Raw genomic sequence first — 22,854 nt, forward strand, 5'->3', positions numbered from 1 at the left:
GCATAGGTCTCTTTGAATTGTTGATTTCAAGTTCTTTGGATAAATACCCACTAGTGGGATGGCTGGGTCATATGGTATTTCTGTTTTTAATTTTTTGAGAAATTTCCACTGTTTTCCATAGTGGCTGCACCAGTTTGCATTCCCACCAGCAGTGTATGAGGGTTCCCTTTTCTCCACGTCCTCTCCAACATTTGTTGTTTTTTGTCTTGGTAATTATAGCCATTCTAACAGGTGTAAGGTGATCTCATTGTAGTTTTGATTTGCATTTCCCTAGTGAATAGTGATGTTGAACATCTTTTCATGTGCCTGTTGGCCATCTTTATATCTTCTTTGGAAAAATGTGTGTTCGTATCCTCTGCCCATTTTTTGATCAGGTTGTTTGTTTTTTTATTGTTTAGTTATATAAGTTCTTTATGTATTTTGGAGATTAACCCCTTGTCAGATATATGATTTGCAAATATTTTCTCCCAGTTGGTGGGTTATCTTTTTATTTTGTTCCTGGTTTCCTTTGCCTTGCAGAGGCTATTTAGTCTGATTCAGTCCCATTTGTTTATTTATATATTTATTTTGCTGAGGAAGATTATCCCTGCACTAACATCTGTGCCAGTCTTCCTCTACTTTATATGTGGGTCACTGCCACAGCGTGGCTGACGAGTTGTGTAGGTGCATGCCCAGGGTCCAAACCCATGAACCCAGGCCACCAAAGCAGAGCATGTCGAACTTAACCACTATGCCATGCATGGGGCTGGCCCCCTATTTGTTTACTTTTTCTTTTGTTTGTCATGCCTGTATAGACATGGTATTCGAAAAGATGCTGCTAAGACCAAAGGGTGTGCTGTGTATATTTTCTTCTAGGAGAAAAAGAAAATTTTTTAAACACTACCTCCATCTCATTATAGCAACTCACACTCAAGTATAAGTGTAATTTTATCTCTACAACTGTATCACTGGAGTGACATTTAGAAACCTATTTGAGTCTCCAGTTGGTTGTGAGATTTCTTTCAACAGGTGACCTTCTGGTGTGCTTTGCTGGCTTCTGAGGGCTTCCTTGAACTATTCCTCCCCCTTCCAGCCCACCCTGCCCAAACTTCCTAAGCCTTAGCTCTGCCCCCAGTGCCTGGCCCACAGTGGCCTCCCAATAAGTATATGTTGAATTAAGCAATGAATCTGCCAGGAAAAAAGCTCACAGAATTAGCCCTCTCTTTTCCGTTACTTATTTATTAGAGAAACACCGTTTAGCACTTCTTTAAGGTATTTTGAGGGGAGCATACTATATTTCTTGATTTTCCTGATTTTATCCTTCTATTTGTCCTTCGCCTTCATTTGACTTCTCAGAGCTAAGATAGTGCTAACCACATATCCTTGAGGTTTGAAGGTGATCTAGAAAATTCATTGTCTTCTAAATTTAAAAAAAGTTCTTGCGTCCCCCTGTTCTTTGTCCCCTGCTCCATTACTTTTTCTTGTAAAAAAAATAGTCTTTTTTTAGGTTTCAAACTTGCTTAGAGATAATTTTATTCAATTTTTCTAGGTTTTTCCTAGAGACATTTAAGCTTTAAGATAGTAGTAATCAGAGGCTGGCCCGGTGGCACAGTGGTTAAGTTTACATGTTCCACTGTGGCGGCCTGGGGTTCGCTGATTTGGATCCTGGATGCGGACCGTAGAGGAAGATGGGCACGGACATTAGCTCAGGGCTAGTCTTCCTCCACAAAAAGAGGAGGATTGGTAATGGATGTTAGCTCAGGGCTAATCTTCCTCAAAAAAAAGAAAACCAAACAAAAAAGTAAAGAATAGTAATCACATTCCTTAGAGTTTTGTCAATTTATACCTCAATGGGAAGCTGAAAAAAAAATAATCAAGCAAAGAAGCAGACTAAGGGCCTGCGGACACAAATATAGCTTCTAGTTTTTGTTAAAAGAATTATGCCTCCCTAAGGTTTGGTCCCTTAGACTCAGTTTTTCTTAGGTATAACAGTTGCTGGCAAGTCAAGCAATAATCTTACTTTCTAATTTCTGAGGTAATTTTTTAAATGCTAGCTCTTCTCATGATGAAGATGTTTGGTTTCTATTTCTTGAAATTAAACCTGCTCTTAATAGCTGATTGAAAATGATGTATTCCAGATGTAGGGATAGATAAGGAAGATAAAACATGTAGTTTTTGAATGTGCCTTGTAAGAAAACTACAATGCAAAACAAAGCAGCACTGTTTCTCCATCAGCACTCCACAAAGCCATCCCCGTTCCTCCTGCATGATCACAGAGAAGAGGAGCTGAACTGGAGAGCCAGACCCTTCCAGGCAGCTGCCATCGGATAAGAAATAAAGTATACGTAAGAAACACACCACGAGATGGGGCACTCCTAGTAATCTCCTGACCATGGCAGTAGTCAGAAAAAGGAGGAATCCTCCCTTTACAAGAACTCTGGGAAAATGGTTTGTTGGGAAGTAAGATCTGTGAGGAAGGTGTTGAGATAAAGTCAGTGTTCATGGGAGGACTGACATGTCTAGGTGGATGACAGACAAACATGTCTGGGCACGTGACAGCTGTGCAAAGCATGGCTTCCAAAAAGGTAACTTGATTGGAATAGCCAGGTATGGGTAATCTAGTGAGCATGAATATCAAGGTTTATAGTATAGTGATGCGCCACAGAATGATGTTTCCGTCAATGACGGACCACATATATGATGGTGATCCCGTGAGATTAGTACCATATAGCTTAGGTGTGTAGTAGGCTATGCCATCTAGGTTTGTGTAAGTACACTCTGTGATGTTCACACAGCCACGAAATCACCTAATGATACGTCTCTCAGAATGTATCTCCGTTGACACGACTATGGAAAAACGCCAGCATCATCCTCAATTTTTTAAGGAGTATAATAATACTTTTAGCAATATTTCTGTCTTTGAAGGTAAAGATGGTACTCTTAGTGAGTAATGCTACTAGATTGCACTTCTTAAAATACTACATTAAAACATTCAGAGTTTCTACTCAGAAGGAAGTTGGCAGATTTCATGGCTGAAAGAAAGCCTGGATTGGGTTTTGAAGTTAGCTACTGAAAGAGTTACCTTCCATTCCAGGGCATTAACTCACCGTTTATAAGCCAAAGACACCAGTGGTTCCCACCTACTGGGTTCAGGGCAGAGTACCTCGGTACTCCTCTTTCTCTTCTGAAACCCACCACATCAGATTTTCTAATAAGCCTTTCTCAGATTTGATGCGTTTCTATTTGCAAAGCTGAAAGGATATTTTTAAAAATTATATTTTTAGGGGGCTGGCCCCATGGCCTAGTGGTTAAGTTCAGTGCCTTCCACTTTGGCGGCCTGGGTTCAGATCCCAAGCCTGGACCTATACCACTCATCAGCAGCCATGCTGTGGCTGCAACCCACGTACAAAATAGAGGCAGATTGGCACAGATGTGAGTTCAGGGTGAAATCTTGCTCAGCAAAAAAAAAAAAATTTGTATTTTTTCAGAAACATTGTGATGTGATATTATAATGTGTAAGTGGGAAATCTGGAGAAAAGAGAAATATTCATTAGGGATAAGCCAAGCTAAGGCTTTAAGAAAACAAACAGCATTGCAATAAGATGAAGGTTCTCTTTCCAGGCTCTGGAACAGCATGTGCCTGTCTCAGGGAATCACAGGGCGAGAGAGAGAAATAGCCTTGGGCTGAGGCAGTTATATATTAGGTTATGTATTAGGTTAGGGGAGCTGGAAGGCCCAGCAACCCCATATTTCTCAGTCACTCTATCCTGTTGTTTACTGTGGAATACACTGCTTAGGGTTAGATAAGAAGAGGGGGAGTTCTGTTTTCAGAGGGCTTCTGTTGAAGAATTCAGAGGTTGAAGACAACTCCAGAGGCCATTGTATGGGTTGCATCAGTACCCTGCCCTTTTGCTTTGCCTGACCTTGCTTATCAAGTCCATATTGCACCAACTGGAAACACCACTCGCCAGCTCACTTCTCTCCCCTGCCCTGAGGCAGTCCTGGCTCAAACCCTCAACTCCCCCACCACTCTCTCCTCCAGAGCTGGCCCAAGCCTGACAGAGTTGACAGGCAAGTACATGTGTTTTCTCAGACTGGAGGTGGAGTCTGTGAGCTGTGGGACGCTAGGCAGGTTCCTTAGGCCTCCCTGTCCTTATCTGTAAATTGGGAATGATGGTAGTGCCCACATCACTCAGCCGTCAGAGCTGAGCGATAACGTGTGGGGTGTCTCCTCCCCCAGCGTGGTAGACAGTAAGTGCTCTGGAAAGTACTGCTGACTATTATAAGTTATAATTATGATTGTTCTTGAGAATAACGTTAGTTATATGATTTTAAGTGTTGATTGGGCATGGAATTCTGTTGCCAGCCATATAATAGGTCGTAAAATTTTAGAGTTGGACCTTATAAGAGGAAACCGTAGAGAAAGCTTGGGTTCCCAGTTATGTCTGGAAGATTAATTTGATAGTATGGATGAAGTAATATTTGCAAGTCATACAGCCATTGTAATACAGAGGACATTCACTCATGGTGACAAGTTAAGAGATGAACCAAAAATCAGTGAAGAAGAGCATTTAGAAGAGCAAAGTTACTTAAAAGATGACAATTTTAAAAGATGACATTTAGCTTCAAAAGCTAGCCAACGACTTTGGAAGAAAGTTAACTGCATTGTCATCTGGAAGGGGATTCTTGTTTGTGTTTCACTGTGCTTTTCTGAGAAAGAAACAGCTGATTAAAAAGAACGCAGATTCTCCTCACTGTCTGAGCCATCACTATTGGAACTCAGAAATTGAACAGCTTTGTATAACTTTAGATCAATCCCACGTGCTCTGAGTTCTCGTTACTTGCCCTCCAAAACTCAGACACAAAATTAATTTGGATAAAACAGAGTCTTTCATGAAACTAATTTACTTTCTGAACTCTCACCATCTAAACTCAGAAACTGGATAGTTTTGGATGATGGAGGATACTTGTAACTGATCTTCCTAATATGAACTTGATCCATCAAAAAAAAGCAGTTAAAATATGTTTTAATATAATCTTTTTAAGAAGAGATGGATTTTAGAATGAGTTCCAGAATAAAAATTATAGTGCAATATTCATTTCAGACAGGATTACCGGTTACAAGCAATAGAAGCTAACTCTGCTGATTAAAAAACCTGTTACAGGATATTGACTGACTTGAGGAATTGTGGGAGGCCTAGGAAACCAGGCCCAAGCTAAGCTTCTAGGATGTGGCATGTCACCTAGAACTGTCTAATGAGAAAATCCCAGTGAACATTGGCTATAGTCTGTCCCACTGTCACATGCAGCAAACTCTCATGTAACTACTGCTGCCATGATCACCAGTGCCGTCTTCACTGGTCTGAGGAATGGCACTTCCTCACTCCTGTCCCTGCTAGCCAGAGAGATTGAGAGTGGAGAGCTCTGCATACTTACCTCTGCTGTTGCCAGCTCCTGAGGTCAAGTCTGGCATGGGTGCTGTTGAAGGACCGAGCCCTAGCTGTAAGGAAGACTGAGCAGCAAGCTCTGGCATCTTCCCTGGAGATAATGGGATTCATAATGCTGGAAATTCTCCAAGTTTAGGAAGGCTGTTCCAAAGGAGGGCAGTGCCCATGTAGGTCTGGTGCCCACTAGAGCAGTGTTCAATATTTGCATGTTGCCACTCTTCAGTTGGTGGTAATTCACTTTAGTGGATCAAGGCCTAGCTTGTTTGCTTTCTTCTTCTTCTTCTTCTTCTTTTTTTTTCTGGCCAGGAAGATTGACCCTGAGCTAACATCTGTGCTGGTCTTCCTCGATTTTGTATGTAGGATGCTGCCACAGCATGACTTGATGAGAGGTGTTTATGTCCACACCCAGGATCTGAACCCACAAACCCCGGGCTACTGAAGCTGAGTGCACAAACTTAACTACTACACCACTGGGCCAGCCCCTACTCTTTTTTTTTTTTAACAAAATGGAAATTATTGGTGTATCATTTGTAGTAAGTTTCATCCTGTGAAACTTTAGTTTTTACTGCCTGGAATCTGCATCTGTGTATCTGAACTGGGTTGCTGTGTAAAAGGTATTTTGTTACCATAGTTCATGATCAGAAGCCACTGCACTAGCCGGTTCCAGTGCTCCAAGGGTTTGTTTTCAGTCTCACTCCCTACCTCACTTGTTTTCAAAGCACGGTATTTTGCTCTTCTCTTTCGCTGTCAGAGTCAGTCTCTCTCTTGCTCTCGCTCTCTCTTGCTCTCTCTGGAGCTCCCAGATAGCTGGGAGACTTCACTTGTCAATATGTATTACATACACTTTAAGGCTGGCCTGGTAATGTACTCACTGTGGTAACATTGTTTCCATGGGAAATTATGGTCTGAATTCTAAAGACAAAACTTTAAAAAAAAAAAACAAAACCTCTGTTGTAGAGATTGGTGCTGTTACAATTGTGGTGATCGTTGTTACAATGTGGATAAAACATTTCAACCTAGACTTTGACCACAAAGGATTTATGTAGGAAAAAAAATTTAACAGGTGAGAGGTGTTTTGTTTTTTTTATTGTTTGTCTTTATGGAGATCCGCAGTACTTTCTTTAGTTTTAGTCTTGTTTGAAACCAGTATTCTAACCTTATAATGTTATCTATCTGCAGGTCCGTTTACTCGACCTCATCCAGCCTTATGGCGAATGGTTTTTGGTGAGTTAACCGTTAGTAGATTTAAAAATATGTTCTACTTTAAAACATCCTTTTCTGTATATCATTATAGCAGTTTTACTTGTCACTCTACAGTAAAACTTTATAGCTTTTTACTTTTTGGTATTCCTAATATAAATTTTTTGTTAAAATTCTTTGCCACCAAAAAAGTACTGGTGATAACTTAAATTCTCATACTTGTGAACTGTTTCAACTCCACTTACCTCCTTCTTAAGCTGTTGTCCCTTCATGTACACAGGATTTGACATAAGGGAATGTGGCTTGTTTTTCTTTATGCGTCTTGCTATTGCTCTTAGCTAGTGCAGCAAAGGTGGGGGAGGGAGGCCAGGCAAAGGAAAGGCTACATGGTCCCCAGCCAGAAGAAGCTTGGTGTGTTCCAGGCCAGTGTGGCTGCAGTGTGGCAGGCCCTGGGGAGTAACAAGAGAGGTCAGAGTTGGAAGACAGAACCCTGCAGGGCTTGTGGGCCAGTAAGAAACATGGAGTGAAGGGCAGTGGGAAGTCACAGGAGGATTTTTTTGCAGAGAAGTGGCATGATTCCTTTACACATTTAAAAAGATAATCCCGGTTGCATCATACTTACATCACATGGACTCAATTCTGCTGCTTGAAGTTGTGTTATTTTCAGCTAGTTGGCTACATCTGAGTTTTTCCTATTTCAAATGGTCCGTTACAGGTAATGAGCAGTCTTGTTTCCTTCCTGAGATCTTTTTGGGATCCTGGAGCCCTTTGATAATCTGATGAGAACTATAGACCCTTTCCCGGTACACATGCAACTCACATGTATGCATGCTTGTACACGCACAGTTCTCCATATTATATCTGTGGCTTCACAGACCATGAAGCCCAACTACGAACTCCAGTTTAAGAACGCCTGCTCCACAGACACTTTTTTTCTGTCTTAATTCTTTTGAAAAAATTATAACGAAAAGGTGTAGTGGGGGAATTTGAAGTGAAAATTTGTGAAAATAGCTGCATAAGTGCAAACTTGAGGAGGTTCTCATACCTATGTGCCTAAAACCGAGTGCTCCCCGGACCCTGGGCTGCTTGGCCACGTTGGCCATGCTACCATCCTGCTCCCCCGGGGCTCCCTGAGGAGCGGGAGCGGCCTGCTGGAAGGCCTGTGCTGTGGACGCTCTGGGGACTTCATTCCAGCCGTGGATGTTCTCACTGGAGCGGCTTGTGCGAGATTAGTGCTGAGCCAAGTTTTGATGGGGTGCTGTGGTCCAAGGTCGTTTGTATCACAGTGTCTAGATGACCTACATAAACATTTTAATTCTAGCAGGTTCCGTAGAAAGAGAAGTCACAAAGCCACTGGTGGTTAGTTCTAAACCACTATCAAATCTTTCTAAAATGTATTTACATGCTTTTGCCTTCTTAAAGTAGATTATTAACTTTCTTTTTTAAATGACATGAGGTGATTATTAGGATACCAATTATGATATGATGTGACAAAACGTAATGCCTGCAAGGGCTAACTTGGGAGGAAGACACGGGTAAGTGGCCCTGGGTCACCTCTCGCACCTCATACCTGTCGCTGCTGAAATTGCCCCAGACTGGCTGTCCACCCCTGGCCTTGCCCGCCTCCTTCCACTCTCCATACAGTGGTCAGAGTCAGCTTCCTGAAATGTTACCTAGATCACCTCATTTCTCCTTTTAAAACTCGTCAAATGCTCTTCATTTCACTTAAGATAAAATCTGAAATCTTTACCATGGCTCCCAAGCCCTGACTGTCACTTCAATGCCACCTCTCTCCCTTCCCCTTTCTACCGGCACCCCAGCCACATGCCAGGTCCAATACATTTCTCTTTCCAGGGACCTACCTGTACGCCTTTTCTGTGCCTGAGTGTTGCATCCACCCCTCCACTCCTACCCACCCACCCTTTGTCTGCCAGTCCTTCAGCGCTCAGCTTAAGCATTATTTTATCAGAGAGTATTACTGACCTCTCTCAATCTGAGTTAGGACTGTGCATCAGATGCCCCCATCAAGGGAAACACCAGATTGCAATGGGGCCTCGACAGGCTGTGTTACAATATCAGTGTCTGCTTTGGGCCATGAGCAATTGAGTCGAATGTGTGCTGTGCGTCTGACACCCAGATCTCTCCTAAACGTGAGAATACTTTTCTCTCCCTCAGGACTCAGTGTGCTGTACTTCCTGTTCCTGGTATTCCTCCTCTTCCTGAACTTCGAGCAGGTTAAGTCCTTAATGTACTGGCTAGATCCAAATCTGCGATATGCCACAAGGGAAGCAGATGTCATGGTACGTACTTGCCAGTGGCGTTTTGGAGAAATTTGTGGACTTTTAGGTGTAGCAGGCAGTTGACTTCACATTCTAAATTGTCCCTTCTCTGTATTTCCCATGTAGATATCTAAAAGCCAGGTCTCTGGGCAGGTTGGTGAGGTATATGTCTTCCATGAATGATACTGTCCAGGGAAGTAAAATTCTCTCTTGGAGCAAAGGGGATGATAGGAAGAATATGAACATTGTTATCAGACAGCCTTGGGCATAAATTCTGCCTCTGTCACTTGTTAGCTGTGGGACCATGGGCAACATACTTGTTAGCCTGTTCCCTGCTTTGTAAAGTAAAATAATAATACTTATTTTGGGGAGTTTATTGTGAACTAAACACAATGACGTTATTTACGAGGCACACACCAAGTCCTCAGTGATGGCAGCTGTTCCTGCTTGTCAGTGTCACCTTCAGCACCTCTGCTCCCCAACTCCAGTCCTGACACCATGATCCTTCCCGCCTGCTTGCCATGAAGGGGCCAATTGTAGTGATTAGGCCATTTCTTTCATTATTTTTATTAAACCACAAAAAATAATTTTATTCTTGGCTAAAACTACCCTGTGCTTTCTTTTAGTGAAGAGACTATTTTATACTGTAATGCTGTTCCTTTCTCTTTTCTTTTTTAAATGTCTAACGTTTGGTACAACGTTTGATTGAAGAAAGACCTAGTGATTCTCAGAAAAGGAGAACAGGCGTCTGGACGATGCATAGGCCCTTGCTTAGCCAACAAGAAACAACATAAAGAGACTGAATCAAAGGCCCGAGAAGTGGTCATTCTACCCTAGTGGAGATTGGTCCAACCTGCTGGGAATGGTGTTTCCAGATTTTTTCTGTAACTTTTATACAGAACACACTAAAGGGAAAAATAGGAATACCAAAAATTATTTAAAAGTCTCAGGGAGAAAAGTGAGTTTTGGGATTTCCTGCTCCAAGAAAGAGAATGGTATGAGGTGACTTACACCTTCTAATGATGACAATAATGATGATGGTTGTGGGGAGGATGCTGGCAGTTAGTGACTGTGGGTTGTCTGTCTGCCAGGCACTGTGCTGGACGCTTTGTGTATAGTCTGTGTACGCCTCACACGTGCGTGCTCGGTGTTAATATCCCCATTTTTACCAAAGGAGAAAGAGAAGCCTAAAATGCATAGGTGTGTCACTCAAAACACAAGCTGGTAAGGTCCCTCTGACTCCAAAACCTCTGCTTTTCCTTTGGACTATGCCTCAGGTATAGAGTTATAATAACAATACGTGCTTTGATACTCACAGGAGCCTTATGAGAAAGAGATTGGGAGAAAGATATCCCAGATAGGATATTTTCCCCCACAAGTTTGGGGAGTTTTTAAGCAAGATTGGTCATATTATGAAGTAAACTGACTTGCAGGCGGCTTTGCTGGTGTGTCTCGATCCTCTTCTCACAGCCAGAGGGAGGGGGTTGAATCTAACAATGCTTTTGACATCTAGCTTCGTTAGGAATTTGACATCATGAGGACATCCAAATGTCACAGTTACGGCCCCCAAAGAGCTGCAACTGGCTTTTAAAATCTAGTTTTCAAGTAATGGCTAGTTGTTTCTTGCCATGCAAAGCACAGCCTAGGGCTTTTTCAGCTTCTAGAGTTCCAGCTGGTACTAGCACAGCCTCAGTCTTCTCCATCTCTATCCCCCATCACTTTGGACTTCCTTAAAGTAATCTCTCACAATTCTAGACCTGTTCATTGATGGCTCTACAGAGATTCCTTCCTTTTGATAGAGTTTGTGGTAAGGAGAAGTACCTTCATGGAAGTCTGTAGTTCACTGGTTCCCAGGGTCATCTGCACTCCCCATTCCTCCTGTGCTGCCACCTGCTCCTGGTCTTCATAGGTTCTAGCCCATGCCCGGTGTCGTGCACTGAAATTCAGACTGCCTTTTCCCTTAGAATTAATATTATAAATTGATATTGGGGGTCATTGAAGTCTTATTAGTGGCAGTTTTTTGTGTAACTGTCTGGAAAGTTTGCCACTTTTCTAAGTATTGATCCTAAGTATTGATTCTATTCAGAAGTGTATGTTCTAAGCTTCAGACAAGCTTTCAGAGCACAACCGATTTGTAAATTGGGTTGTCTGATGCAGTGGTCTTCTGTGTGGTAAATGCTTGCTAAGCTTTTCTCAAATGCTAGACGCCATGCTGGTGGTAGAGGGGAAAAAGGTAGGCATGCTCCCTGTCCCCTTAGAGTGTAGAGTCTACAAGAAGACAAATGAAACAAATAATTGTTGGCTCTTTTTCTTGTACTAATGGCAACGTAAGCAATTTTTTAAATGTTATTGGCACATGCTGAATCTTGTTTCATTTTTATCCCCCATGTCTTGGATTATTTTGAAACAGTTCTCAGACATTATATCTAAAATATATGGACTTTTTTTTTACATAACTGCAATGTCATTATCAGTTGCTCAACAGTGAACAGTATGCAATCAGTATTCACATTTCCCCACTTGCCTCATAAAGGTATTTTATGGTTGATTTGTTCAAAATAGGATCCTGATAAGGTCCACACATTGCGTTTTCTGTAGCTCTTAAATATCTCTTAATTTGTAGTCCCTCTCTACCTTTTTTTACCTAGAAGTTTATTTGTCAAAGAAACCATATTGTTTATTCTATAGAGTTTTTCATGTCTGGATTTTGCAGCTTGCATTTGCAGGGTGTCATTTAACATATCTCTCTGTGCCCCTGTATTTCCTGTAAACTGAGAGTTAGATGTAGAGGCTGGATTGGATTCCAGATCCAGTTCAGTTTCCATAGCAGGACTGCTTCATGGGAAGTGCTATGTGTCACACTAGGAGGAGTGTAGTGTCTGGTTGTCCCTTTTTATACCACTAAGTTTGATCATAGGGTCAGGAAGTCAGCATCAATTTTGAGACACACCATCAATTATAGGTTTGGCTTTTGGGAGGGGAAAAAGGAAACTTTATATTATAAATGCACCAAACATTGTAATATATTGAAATATGCATCCCAATTCTCGAAATACTGCAGTGTGAAAAAGACGTATCGTAGAATCACAGAGCATAATGATTTCAGTGTGCAGTGTAATAAAGAAAAAGAAATGGGTGCTATTAGAACTTATAAAAGGGACCCAATCTAGCCCAGGAAGTCAGGCAGGGCTTCTGTGAAGAGCTAATGTTTAAGCTGACAACTAAAAGATGAATGGGAGTTAGCCAAGCAACGTGGGAGTAGGAGGTCAAGGCCATTTCTCAGGAAGAAGGGCCGACCAGCCTGTGCGGAGGCTCTGACTCAGGGGAGCTGGATCAGGGAAGAGCTCCAGGAGAGCAGAAATGAAGAGGCAGAGGAGGACAGTTCCTGAGGCTGGGGAGACTGGGGTGAGGACTTTGGATGTTATTCTAAATGTAATCAAAGGCCATGGAAGTTTTCTAAGCAGAGGAGTTGCATGATCTCTTTTGGTGTTTTAGTGGGTCAATGAATAATATCCCCATCTCTAGTCGAGTTTGGAAACAGAAAAAAAAGAGTGAAGAATATCAGTGATTTCCTCCTGGTAAAAACTCAGTGGAGCAGATGGCTTTAGACCTGGGCCATGTGGCCTTGCTGATACCATGCTCCCCCTGCAATTAATCAGGCGTGTGATCCGCTGTCCCGTTGGATAATCAAAAGCTTCTTCTCACAAGGTCACAAGGCAGGCCTGACCCCACAAAAATTTCTGCAAGGTTGAGGGAACAGACAAGAACCTATGCTGTTCATAGGTAAATAATTTCCAAAGAGAGGACCCCAAAGAGGTTGGAGTATGTATGTTCTTTCTTCTTGCAAGATCACCAGCTCCCCCAGGTAGGAGTGAGGGAGAGGGTGGGTGGAAGGCCTAAAGCCTGTGGCGGTAAATATCCTTCCACACTGGGGAGGATGCCTTACCCAAGCACCTGCCCCCTCAACACATGCAGCCCTAAAATGATCTGCAAAAGCATTTTGTTTGTAGAGGATCAATTACAGGAAACAAAAGTGACTACAGAGAGACCAGTTAAAAATCTTTGCAGTCTTAAGCTAGTAGTCAGGTGCTTATTAGAGCATCGTCTGTACTTTTTTGTTTACCTGAAACATTTCATAATTTTAAAAAGCTATATTGCAGATGTCTAAGCAAGAAATAATAATGGCAGTGAGATGGAGAAAAGAAACACTTGGAGAGGTAAAATGAATAGAACTTGGTATTTTGTTAAGTGTTGGGCAAGCAAGGAAGAGGGTGGAGCCACCAAGATGAGCCCTCTGACAGGTTAGGAGGTAGGCAGAATTTGTCCTGACCTACCGCTTTACTCACGCACACATACTCTCCTCACTTGGCCCCTTTCCATTTTCTGGCTCCAGAATGTCCTCATTTAATGCCTCTTCTGCTTCCCAGGGTTGTGCTTGTGTGTGCGGCTCCCCAGCTGCATTAAACTGCAGTGTCCTGTGTGCCCCCCAGGGGGACATTTGGCTCTTTATGACTTTCAAAGTGCCTTTCCATATGTTAAAGCACAGAAATATTCTCACAGAGAGTGGAATGGCCTCCCGGGTTGTTTTCAACCTATGATTATTTTAATCATAGGTTGAAAGAAGGTTAAGAGAAGCCTTCTAAAGACAGAATTCACCCCCTTCTTAGCTAACCCTAAGCAGTGTGTTCCAGAGTAAACAACAGAATGGAATGATTGAGAAATATGGGGTTGCCGGGACCTTGCAGCTCCCCTTAACGTCATACATAACTGTCTCAGCCCAAGGCTACTTCTCTCTCTCGCCCTGTGATTCCCTGAGACAGGCACATGCTGTTTCAGAGCCTGGAAAGAGAACCTTCATCTTATTGAATTTTTTTTTTATGCCTTATCTTGTCTTATCTCTATTGAATTTTTTCCTCTTTTCTCTATTTCCCATTTATATATCATAATCTCGCATCACAATGTTTCTGAAAAAATACAGTTTTTAAAAATGTCCTTTCAGCTTTGCAAATTGAAATGGGTTGGATCTGAGAAAGGCTGAGGCAGTCTGACGTGGTGGGTTTCAACGGAGAAGGAGGAGCACCAGGTGCTCTTATGCTCCCTCAGAAAGTATCATGTCTAGAATTTGAAAATACTATATTTAATTCTTTCAGCTGGCTCATAATAGGTGGCTATTTTCCAAATGTTCCTTCTTCCTTTCAGATTAATTTGGGGAAGAAAGAATGAAATGTAGAGATTCCTGAGAAATGTTATATTGTCATATGATAACTACTTTCAGAATAAATACAGAAGTATAAGGATGTCTATTTTAAATTATGTAAAAATATGTCACATTAAAAACAAAAGATTAGGTGGAACCCAAATCCTTAAAAGCTTTGGAATTTTTTAATATTTAAATTATGTAGTATTTGATACATTTTTGGATGGGAGATATTTCAGTTTTCTTCTTCTAATTTCTGAAATTGGATGCTTCAGCTTTTCTTCTTTTCTAAGTAAGCATTTAAGGCTTTACATTTCCCTCTAAGTTCTGCTTAACTGCATCCCATCAGTTGTGATATATAATATTTTCATCATCATTTAGTACTGAATATATTTTAAAGTTCTATTAAAATTTCTTCTTTACTTCATTCTATTTAGAGAGGTGTGTTTTTAAATTTCCAAACCTATTGGGATTCTATTTATTCTTTATTTATTAGGATTCTGTTTATGCTTTTGTTATTGGCTTTAACACACTTGCCATATGGTCAGATGACATAGGCTATGGGATACCACTTTCAGTTGTCTTAAGCCTTTGTAAAATTATTTTGCTTCCCATTTTAACCCAGCTTTTGCAATTCAGAGCACAGCAATTCTGATTTACAAACTCTAATACTTGTTCATTTTTCCCCAGGAATCTTCAGTTATTAAAACTTTTTTTTATTGGGCAGGATATGTGTTAGTTGTCAAGGTCGTATGAGTTCTTTTCACTTATTGTCAGAATCCTGGAAGCAAGTTGATTTCTAGAGTATCACTAATTATTTCTCTTTTTATTTTAAACAGGAGTATGCTGTGAACTGCCATGTTATCACTTGGGAGAGGATTATCAGTCATTTTGATATATTTGCATTTGGACATTTCTGGGGCTGGGCCATGAAGGCTTTGTTGATCCGTAGTTATGGCCTCTGCTGGACAATCAGCATTACTTGGGAGCTAACTGAGGTAAGAAGGGGGTGTAAGCAGTGATCTAGATCTACAGTGTGGATAGTTTATATGTGGGAAGAAGATTGTCCATTAATAATCAAGTACTCCATTTTCCAGCCTCTTGCGGTACAGAACTGTTATTTAAACCATCCCCTAGGAATATTTACAAAGGTGTGAATATTGAAAAAACAATTGCTTATTAACTTAAAGTGTGCCTCTATGTCACAAATCTTAAAGAGAAACAAATGAAATAAGGCTAAAGAATGAAGTTAAAATCCCAAGTGAGACAAATAACTGGTAATGAAGAGATCTGCTTAGAAGTAAATAGGTCGGTTTACCTACTAACTAGTTTCCAGTTTGAGACAAATAGGATTGTGGTGTTTAGGAATTACAAGGGCATCGAGGATATTTTGTAGCTGGAAAATGGGTTTCTAATATAGCTCTAATATCTCAGCTCTAGTGTTTCATTTAACGAATGAAAGAGAAATATTCTTGAAAAACTACTAGCAAAATGAAATTGGGAGAACTAATTCATTTATTATTCAATTATTATTTTATTCTTAGCTAATCATTCTCAGGGAACAAAATTTGGCCATGTGTACATTGTATTTCTTCATTCCAATTATTATCCTGACCCTTAGATGGAGCTTCTCTTAATGTTCCTCTCACAGCCCTGGAGGCTGGCGTCTACATTCAGGGCGTTGACGGAGTTGGTTCCTGCTGAGAGCCTTCTGCTGTGGGCCTCCCTTAGCTTCTCATGGTTTGCTGCTCATCTTTGGCATTCCTTGGCTTGTAGACGCGTCATCCCAATTTCTGCTTTCATCTTCGCATGGTCTTCTCCCTGTGTCTGTTCACGTGGCATTCTTTTCGTAAGGACACCAGTCCTACTGGATTAGGGGCTGACCCTACTCCAGTAAAACCTCATCTGAACTAAAGACATCTGCAATGATTCTATTTCCAAATGAGGTCACGTTATGAGGTACAGGAGGTTAGGACTTCAGCATATGGATTTTGAGCAGACATAATTCAACCCCTAACAGTACCCAACACTGTACTTTTACCATCTTAAATCATCACCATGAACTGGAAAAGACAGTGTCTTTTCTCAGTGTATTGATGAGGGAACCAGAGTTCAGAGCCTTGCACCATTAGGTGAGCCAGGAGTGGATTCCAGATGTGCTGGGCTCCAAATGTGCATTCCATCTTCCTGCTCTTGTACCATGTTCTACCTCTGTGACTTCCAGGCATCTTCATAACCAGCCCCTCTATGACTCTGTGCAAGCCACTTAGCTTTCTCTGCCTGCCTTCTTCCTCTTCCCTCACACTGCAGACTGGGCCTTCTGCACCTTCCTCTCCCTGCTCCTCAGCCTCCCCTCATCCCCAGGTCCTGTGGACTCTCTTTTCTAAACATTTCTACAGTCCAGCTCTTTTCATACCATGCTCCCACTTGTATCTAATCCATGGTCATCTCTTGTCTGAATTACTTGTCTCCACCCTTCACGCTATCTTTTGCAAAAGTGATCCTTGTCAGACCTCAACCCAATCACGTCCTTCTCCTCCTTAAACTTTTTAGTGTTTGCCCATTGCTCTTGAAACCAAATCCAAACTTCTGAACCAGCCTACGAGACCCGATGTTTACTGGCCCCAGCCCACCTCCCCAGCCCCCTCGGGACCTTTCCACTTTGCTCTCTGTGCTCCCAACATCTTCGCTTTCTTCATTTCAAAGATTCTACTTCTTTTCCTACAGACTCTGCCTCCAAGCTCTTCCATCTCTTCCCCGTTCCCTCCACTGGCTGTACTCCATGTTTGTACACCTGGAAATAGAGCTCCTCACCCTTCTCCATTGAAATGCTCATCGCTTTTTAGACACTTGACAAGTGTTTCTTTTCTGCTCAACATTACCCCTCGAGAGGGCAGGGCCCATGTCTACATAGTCCCAGACTGTAGTACTCTGCTTCACACGTGGCAGATGCTCCCCAAATCCCTAGTGAATGAATGAATGTGGTTCCCTCTAACTCCCCCAACTCAGGTCTCTCGGGCCCTTCTCAGCCCCAGAATCTGGTACTTTCCAGGAAAGCTCCTCAGGCTGAAGTATGTCCTCCACATCCCACTCCCCCACAAAGTTTTTTTTCAGCAAATGAGTGCCTGCTGGAGTTTCTCTCTTCCCTGTCTAGGGACAAGAGTTAAAGCTCCATCTCATGGCTAGGAACTTGGGAGTGCACTTCAGGGGTAGTGCCTGGCCCACCTGGGGTGTGAGCGTACCACAGGCCAATCACGTGAAGTCACTGGTCTGTATCTTCTTGGCAGCAGGCACATTAAGAAGACAAATTCCTCATGTTTGTATTGTTTTATGGTCTACAAAATGCTTTCATGAATGGTTTTATTTTGTAGTATTTATTATATTACTTCAGAGGTTTTTAATTATGGGGTTGCCTCTTTCCAGAGAACTTCCAGACATTGTCCCTATTAACTTCAGACCTTTTTAAAGTAGCCTTCACACAGCAGGGGATGCTGCTCTGGACACAGCTGATATGCCCTTTGTTTTGGACAAAACAATTTCCATAAGAGAATTCTGTTCCACCCTTGGCCTGTTGTCCTCTCTGGAATGTCCTCATCTTCCTCTCCATCTCTTGAAACCAGTCATTCCTGTCCTTTATGACCCCACTCCAATATGTCTTCCTTCCAGAAGCCTGCTCTAATTGCCATTTGTCAGAATGAATCTCTTTTGTCACCACCGTACTCCATTTATGTCCATTGTTTCACTTGCCACAGCTTACCTTATTTTGTGGTTCTGGATAAACATCTGACTCCTGCTCTTGAGATCCAGAACCTTGACTTCATTCACTGCCTTGCACATCGAAGGCAGTTAATAAGATTATCATTACTGTGACTCAGTTAGTGTGAGATTTCCTGTTACGCTATTTTGCACTTTACTTACTATTTTACCTAAATATCTATGGAATATTTCTAAAATGCACAGCTTGAATTCTCAAGCAGCTAATTTTGAGGATTATGCCAGTGCTGTGTTGGCAGGTATGAAAACTTTTCTCCTTTTCCCCTCCTGGATCCTGGTCATGTTATCAGTAGCCAAGGTAATTCATTGGTAGTATTTTTCAAGAGGGGCCATCATTTCTTTAAAGCCCTACATCCAAAAATGAAGAGCTGTTTGGAATAGTAGTATCTGGAAACTATCCACAATATAAAAAATGAGAACCAGATTGCAGACCTTGTTTTGTTTTGTATTTTTAATACGTTAGGACAACCTGAAATGTTAACAACTTTCCCTAAAAGAATGTATTATTAAAAGGAAATTTATCTTTCTGCATGTACCCCAATTTTTTTTACAACCATCGTCTCTTGTGTTTCTCAGCTTTTCTTCATGCATCTTCTGCCCAATTTTGCCGAGTGCTGGTGGGATCAAGTCATTCTGGACATCCTCTTGTGCAATGGTGGCGGCATCTGGTTGGGCATGGTCGTTTGCCGATTTTTAGAGATGCGGACTTACCACTGGGCAAGCTTCAAGTGAGTCGTCTTTCTGGTCGTCAGGCACAGTTTTTCACAATGTATATTTAACTGCTTTGGTAGCATATGACTTTAGTACAGTCTTTGATGATAAGGAATAAACTAGATGTTAGTAATTGAAATTCATAATATCAGGCATTCATCCAAAAAGTGCTAAATCATTTACTGTTTTCTCAAGTCTTTCCCCTTCTCCTTTGTATCCTTGTGCCTCAGCCTGCATCCAGACTCCTTTCTCTGGATTAGTTAGTCCTCTGTCCCCAGGTTAACCCCTCTAAGCCTTCTCACACCGGTGCATGACTGATCCTTTTGAGACCATCAGATTCATCTTGTCATTCCCCTGTGATGGCTTCTCATGGTCCTTAGGACAAAGTAAACATCCACAGGCTTCTCAGGTGAGGTACCTTTTTCCATGCCCTCCAGGGTACCCAAGGTTCTGAGCCTGCTCACAGAATCGTCTCCCTGAATTTCACCTGTGTCCCCATGGACCAGGCTGATGGCTCCTTTTCTTTCCTGACACGGCTCACTTGTTACCTCTTCAGGTAGTTGTCTCTGACTCTCTAGTTTAAGTTGCACTGTGCCTCCATGGAGGACTGTGCACACCTCCATCATTCTTTATCCTACTTCACTGAACTTGCTCCTCAATTTGGTTGTCACAGCAAGCATGCTGTTGATAAGGGGGCAAGGAACAGCAGTAGCGATAATAAAAGTGGTAGTTGTTTTTAAAACTTCATTTATTTATTTAACAAAATATGAGCATTTCCCACATCATTAAATATTCTTCTAAAACATGATTTTAGAGAGCTTTTTCATATCCCAACATATGGATAAATCATAAAATATTTAACCAGTTCCCTTTTATGGTCGTTAAGCTGTTTCAAAGTATTTGATTTTATAGAGAAAGCTAGAATGAACATTCTTGAGCATATATCTTTGTGTGTATCTCTGATTTTTTTCTGTAAATAAATTCTTAAAAATAGAGTACACCAATTTATATACTCACCTATATACTCTAATGTATATATGTGTCCATTTCACTGTTTCTTTGAATTTTACTTTTAAACCTTTTCAATTTTATCACACAGGAAATTGTGTGATATTGAGTTCCTAGTCTATTTCTATTGGATTTTTCCTTATTTCCTTATTTTCCTTATTTCCTTATTAGTGCTTTTTATAGATTAAGAATATTAAAGCTTTGTCGTAAATGTGACTTTATTTTCCATTTTGTCATCCCTCTTTGACTTTTGTTTGTGGTAGTTTTTTCATTTAAACTTCTAAAGCTTTTAATCTTTTTGTTTAGGTAAATGTTAACCTGTATTTTCTTCTAGTTCTTTAATGTTTTAGTCTTTTTATTATAAGTAACTTATTTAATCTATCTCAAATTTATTTAGTCTATGGTGCAAGGAGGAGATTTCACAATGTTTTTGCAATTGATTAACCAATCTTCCCATTCCTGTTTTTGTGATCTTTTGGCCACTGACTTGAAAAGATACTTTTTAATATATTTCAGGTAGTGTACCATGTAACAAAGACTGTAGCTGTGCTAGGATTGTTCTAAGCAGGCTTTATATGCAGCATCTCATTTGAGCCTGACATCAGTCCTAGGGGTGGACACTGTTATTCTCTTCATTTTAGGGATGACGACACCAAGACTTAGGTTTCGTAACTTGCCTAAAGACAACAGCTAACAAGCAGTTGAGTCTGAATTTACATCAGGCTGACTCCTTAAACACTGTCATAATGTTTCCCTATTTTTATACATTTATGCTTTGAATTCAACTTGAGAATCAGTTTGTCAAGTTACCAAAACACAAGTCCTACTAATAAACAAAAATCCCATTGATGTTTTCTTAAGTTACATTAAATGTATAAATGAATATAGATTAAGTTGAATTAACTTCTTTACCATATTAACTATTCCATTTCTTGATCATGCTGTATCACTCTTTTTATTCCCATCTTCCTCTACCTCCTTTTGGGAAGTTTGTGACTTTTTTTTTTTTTAAAGATTTTATTTTTTCCTTTTTCTCCCCAAAGCCCCCCCGGTACATAGCTGTGTATTCTTCGTTGTGGGTTCTTCTACTTGTGGCATGTGGGACGCTGCCTCAGCGTGGTCTGATGAGCAGTGCCATGTCCGCGCCCAGGATTCGAACTAACGAAACACTGGGCCGCCTACAGCGGAGCGCGCGAACTTAACCACTCGGCCACGGGGCCAGCCCCAGTTTGTGACTTGTTTTAATACAGGTCTTTCATCATTCTTGTTTATTTTTGGATAGTCTCTATTGTTTTTGCCCTCGTTCCTTGAATCTTCTTGCTGTGAGATTTTCTCAGTACACACTTGTTGACGGATAGGTGAGTGAACGAAGGAAAAAACCTGATTTCCTTCCACTCTCCCCGCCCCTCCCCAACAAGAATAAAAGGCCTGACTTGTTCCTTCTTGTGCCTTCAGCACTTAGTATAAAGGTCCTTGATGTAAATCTTTGCTGAATTAAGGAATCTTTACCAGTTAATAAATCGCATTCACCTTGGATTTCGGCTCTTCTGTACCAGCATGACAGGACTAGAATATACACCCAGCTCAGAGGCTTACGAGGTGAGCCTGCGTCAGCCGCTTGCTCTCGCTGAGCCTGAATATTCTCATTTGTAGTACGCGGGACTGTTTGTTTCTACCATGGGAATATGAAATCTTTAATTGAGTGATTTCTAGGATTCAAACCAAGAAAGGTTAAAAATCACTGTTGGTCATCCCATGCTGTTCACTTATCTGAGGAAGAAATAGGATGAAGAAATGATGCGGGTGACCTCAAGAATATGGAGCATGTTCTCTGTTTTACTAACGTGCCCCGCTGTGGGAGATGAGTAGGAGGTGGGAATCATATCCTGCTCGAGTTCTCCTGCATCCTGGCCTGCGTCCAGGTGGTTGTCTTGAATGTTGAATCCTCCCAGCTTCTTTTGTCACCAGGTCTGCAGTGACCTGACCTCTGCACTGTGCCTGTCATCGCTGAAATTCCCTGTCCAGTGTGCTGCTCTCCACACTTCACCTGTGAACAGAGAGACCGTTGTTGGAGGGACAGTTCAAATAGAAAGGGATCTTTTTGTTTTGAGCATTGGTTGTAAAATAGTCAATGCACAGGTTTTTTCTTGTTTTGGGGGTTTTTTCCTTCCACTTCCTTGTCTCTTTGGATTTTCCCTGGAGCTGTTCTCTTCTTCCAGGGACATCCACACCACCACCGGGAAAATCAAAAGAGCCGTGCTCCAGTTCACCCCTGCTAGCTGGACCTACGTGCGATGGTTTGACCCCAAATCTTCATTTCAGAGAGTGGCTGGAATATACCTTTTCATGATCATCTGGCAGGTATTTTTTCAGATGCCCAGAACTAGGAAAAACAAAAACCATCCAGGAATGTAGAGTTAATGCTAGTTGACATTGCTTACCAGCTAGATGCTTTAGAACATATATTCTGCAGCTGACATATAGAATAATTAAACAAAGGGATGTTATTATGCCTAAGGTCTTGCTTCATCATGAAGATATTTTAAAATATGGATCTTTGAATTACAAATTAGAATCAGATTAAAATTCCCTGAAAGAAGCTCGTGGTAGCATCCATCACCCAGTGAGTTAAGCATTGGATTGCTTTTTGGAATGGTCATTTTCAGGACCAAACGAACAAGTACAAGGCTTCTTCTTACAGTGCAAATTCAATATTTGAGTTTTAAAATTGCGTCTTAGCTGTGACCAATTCGGGTAATTTATAGAGAGCTAAGTAAAGAGGCCCTCTGCTGCCTCTGGGCCCTGGTGCCCTTGGGGGACCTAGGTCTCCAAGTGATGGCATTGGAGAGACGCCCTCACTCTGAGCAGACCATTACATGATTGAGGAAATTCAGACAGCCAGGGGTTTTGGAAAAGGATTACCAAACATCTGTTTTCTAGAGACAGCCTTTTTTATTAACCCTCCTGTCCCCAGGTTAATTGTTTCACAATTTTGGGAGACTAGATTTTGCCTGAAAGGTCTTTCAAAATCATCAGAAATTATGTTTTAAACACACAGGCACAAAATACACCCAACTTAAGGAAAATATCAGCGTGTGTCACTTTTAAGACAGATACTCCTTGTCCACATATGGAGAATGATAATGCCCGTCTCAGTAAATAGAGTTCATGGATATAGGAATGTATGTGAATAGTTAGTCACCATGGTTTGGGGAAGTCAGTAAGTATAAAAATGTGGGTGTAAATGGATTGGGATTAA

The 22,854-nt window shown here is 41.3% G+C and overlaps 1 protein-coding gene across 4 annotated transcripts in view; it reads left to right on the forward strand.

Moving 5' to 3' along the window:
- The window catches only part of PTDSS1 (phosphatidylserine synthase 1), a 66,819-nt gene that overhangs the window by 20,935 nt on the left and 23,030 nt on the right, over window positions 1–22,854 (forward strand). For 3 of the 4 annotated variants that reach the window (XR_545919.2, XM_008526470.2, XM_008526473.2), the window contains 5 exons: window positions 6,606–6,650; window positions 8,802–8,926; window positions 14,942–15,100; window positions 18,453–18,604; window positions 21,815–21,956. Coding sequence is in view for 3 of the 4 variants with exons in the window: in XM_008526470.2 (XP_008524692.1) it covers window positions 6,606–6,650; window positions 8,802–8,926; window positions 14,942–15,100; window positions 18,453–18,604; window positions 21,815–21,956 (623 nt within the window). In the remaining variant the exon portion in view is untranslated. The remainder of the gene's footprint in view (window positions 1–6,605; window positions 6,651–8,801; window positions 8,927–14,941; window positions 15,101–18,452; window positions 18,605–21,814; window positions 21,957–22,854) is intronic. The other variant, XM_070631786.1, reaches the window with a different exon arrangement.

The sequence above is a fragment of the Equus przewalskii genome, chromosome 8, assembly GCF_037783145.1.
Source record: "Equus przewalskii isolate Varuska chromosome 8, EquPr2, whole genome shotgun sequence".
Lineage (NCBI taxonomy): Eukaryota > Metazoa > Chordata > Mammalia > Perissodactyla > Equidae > Equus > Equus przewalskii.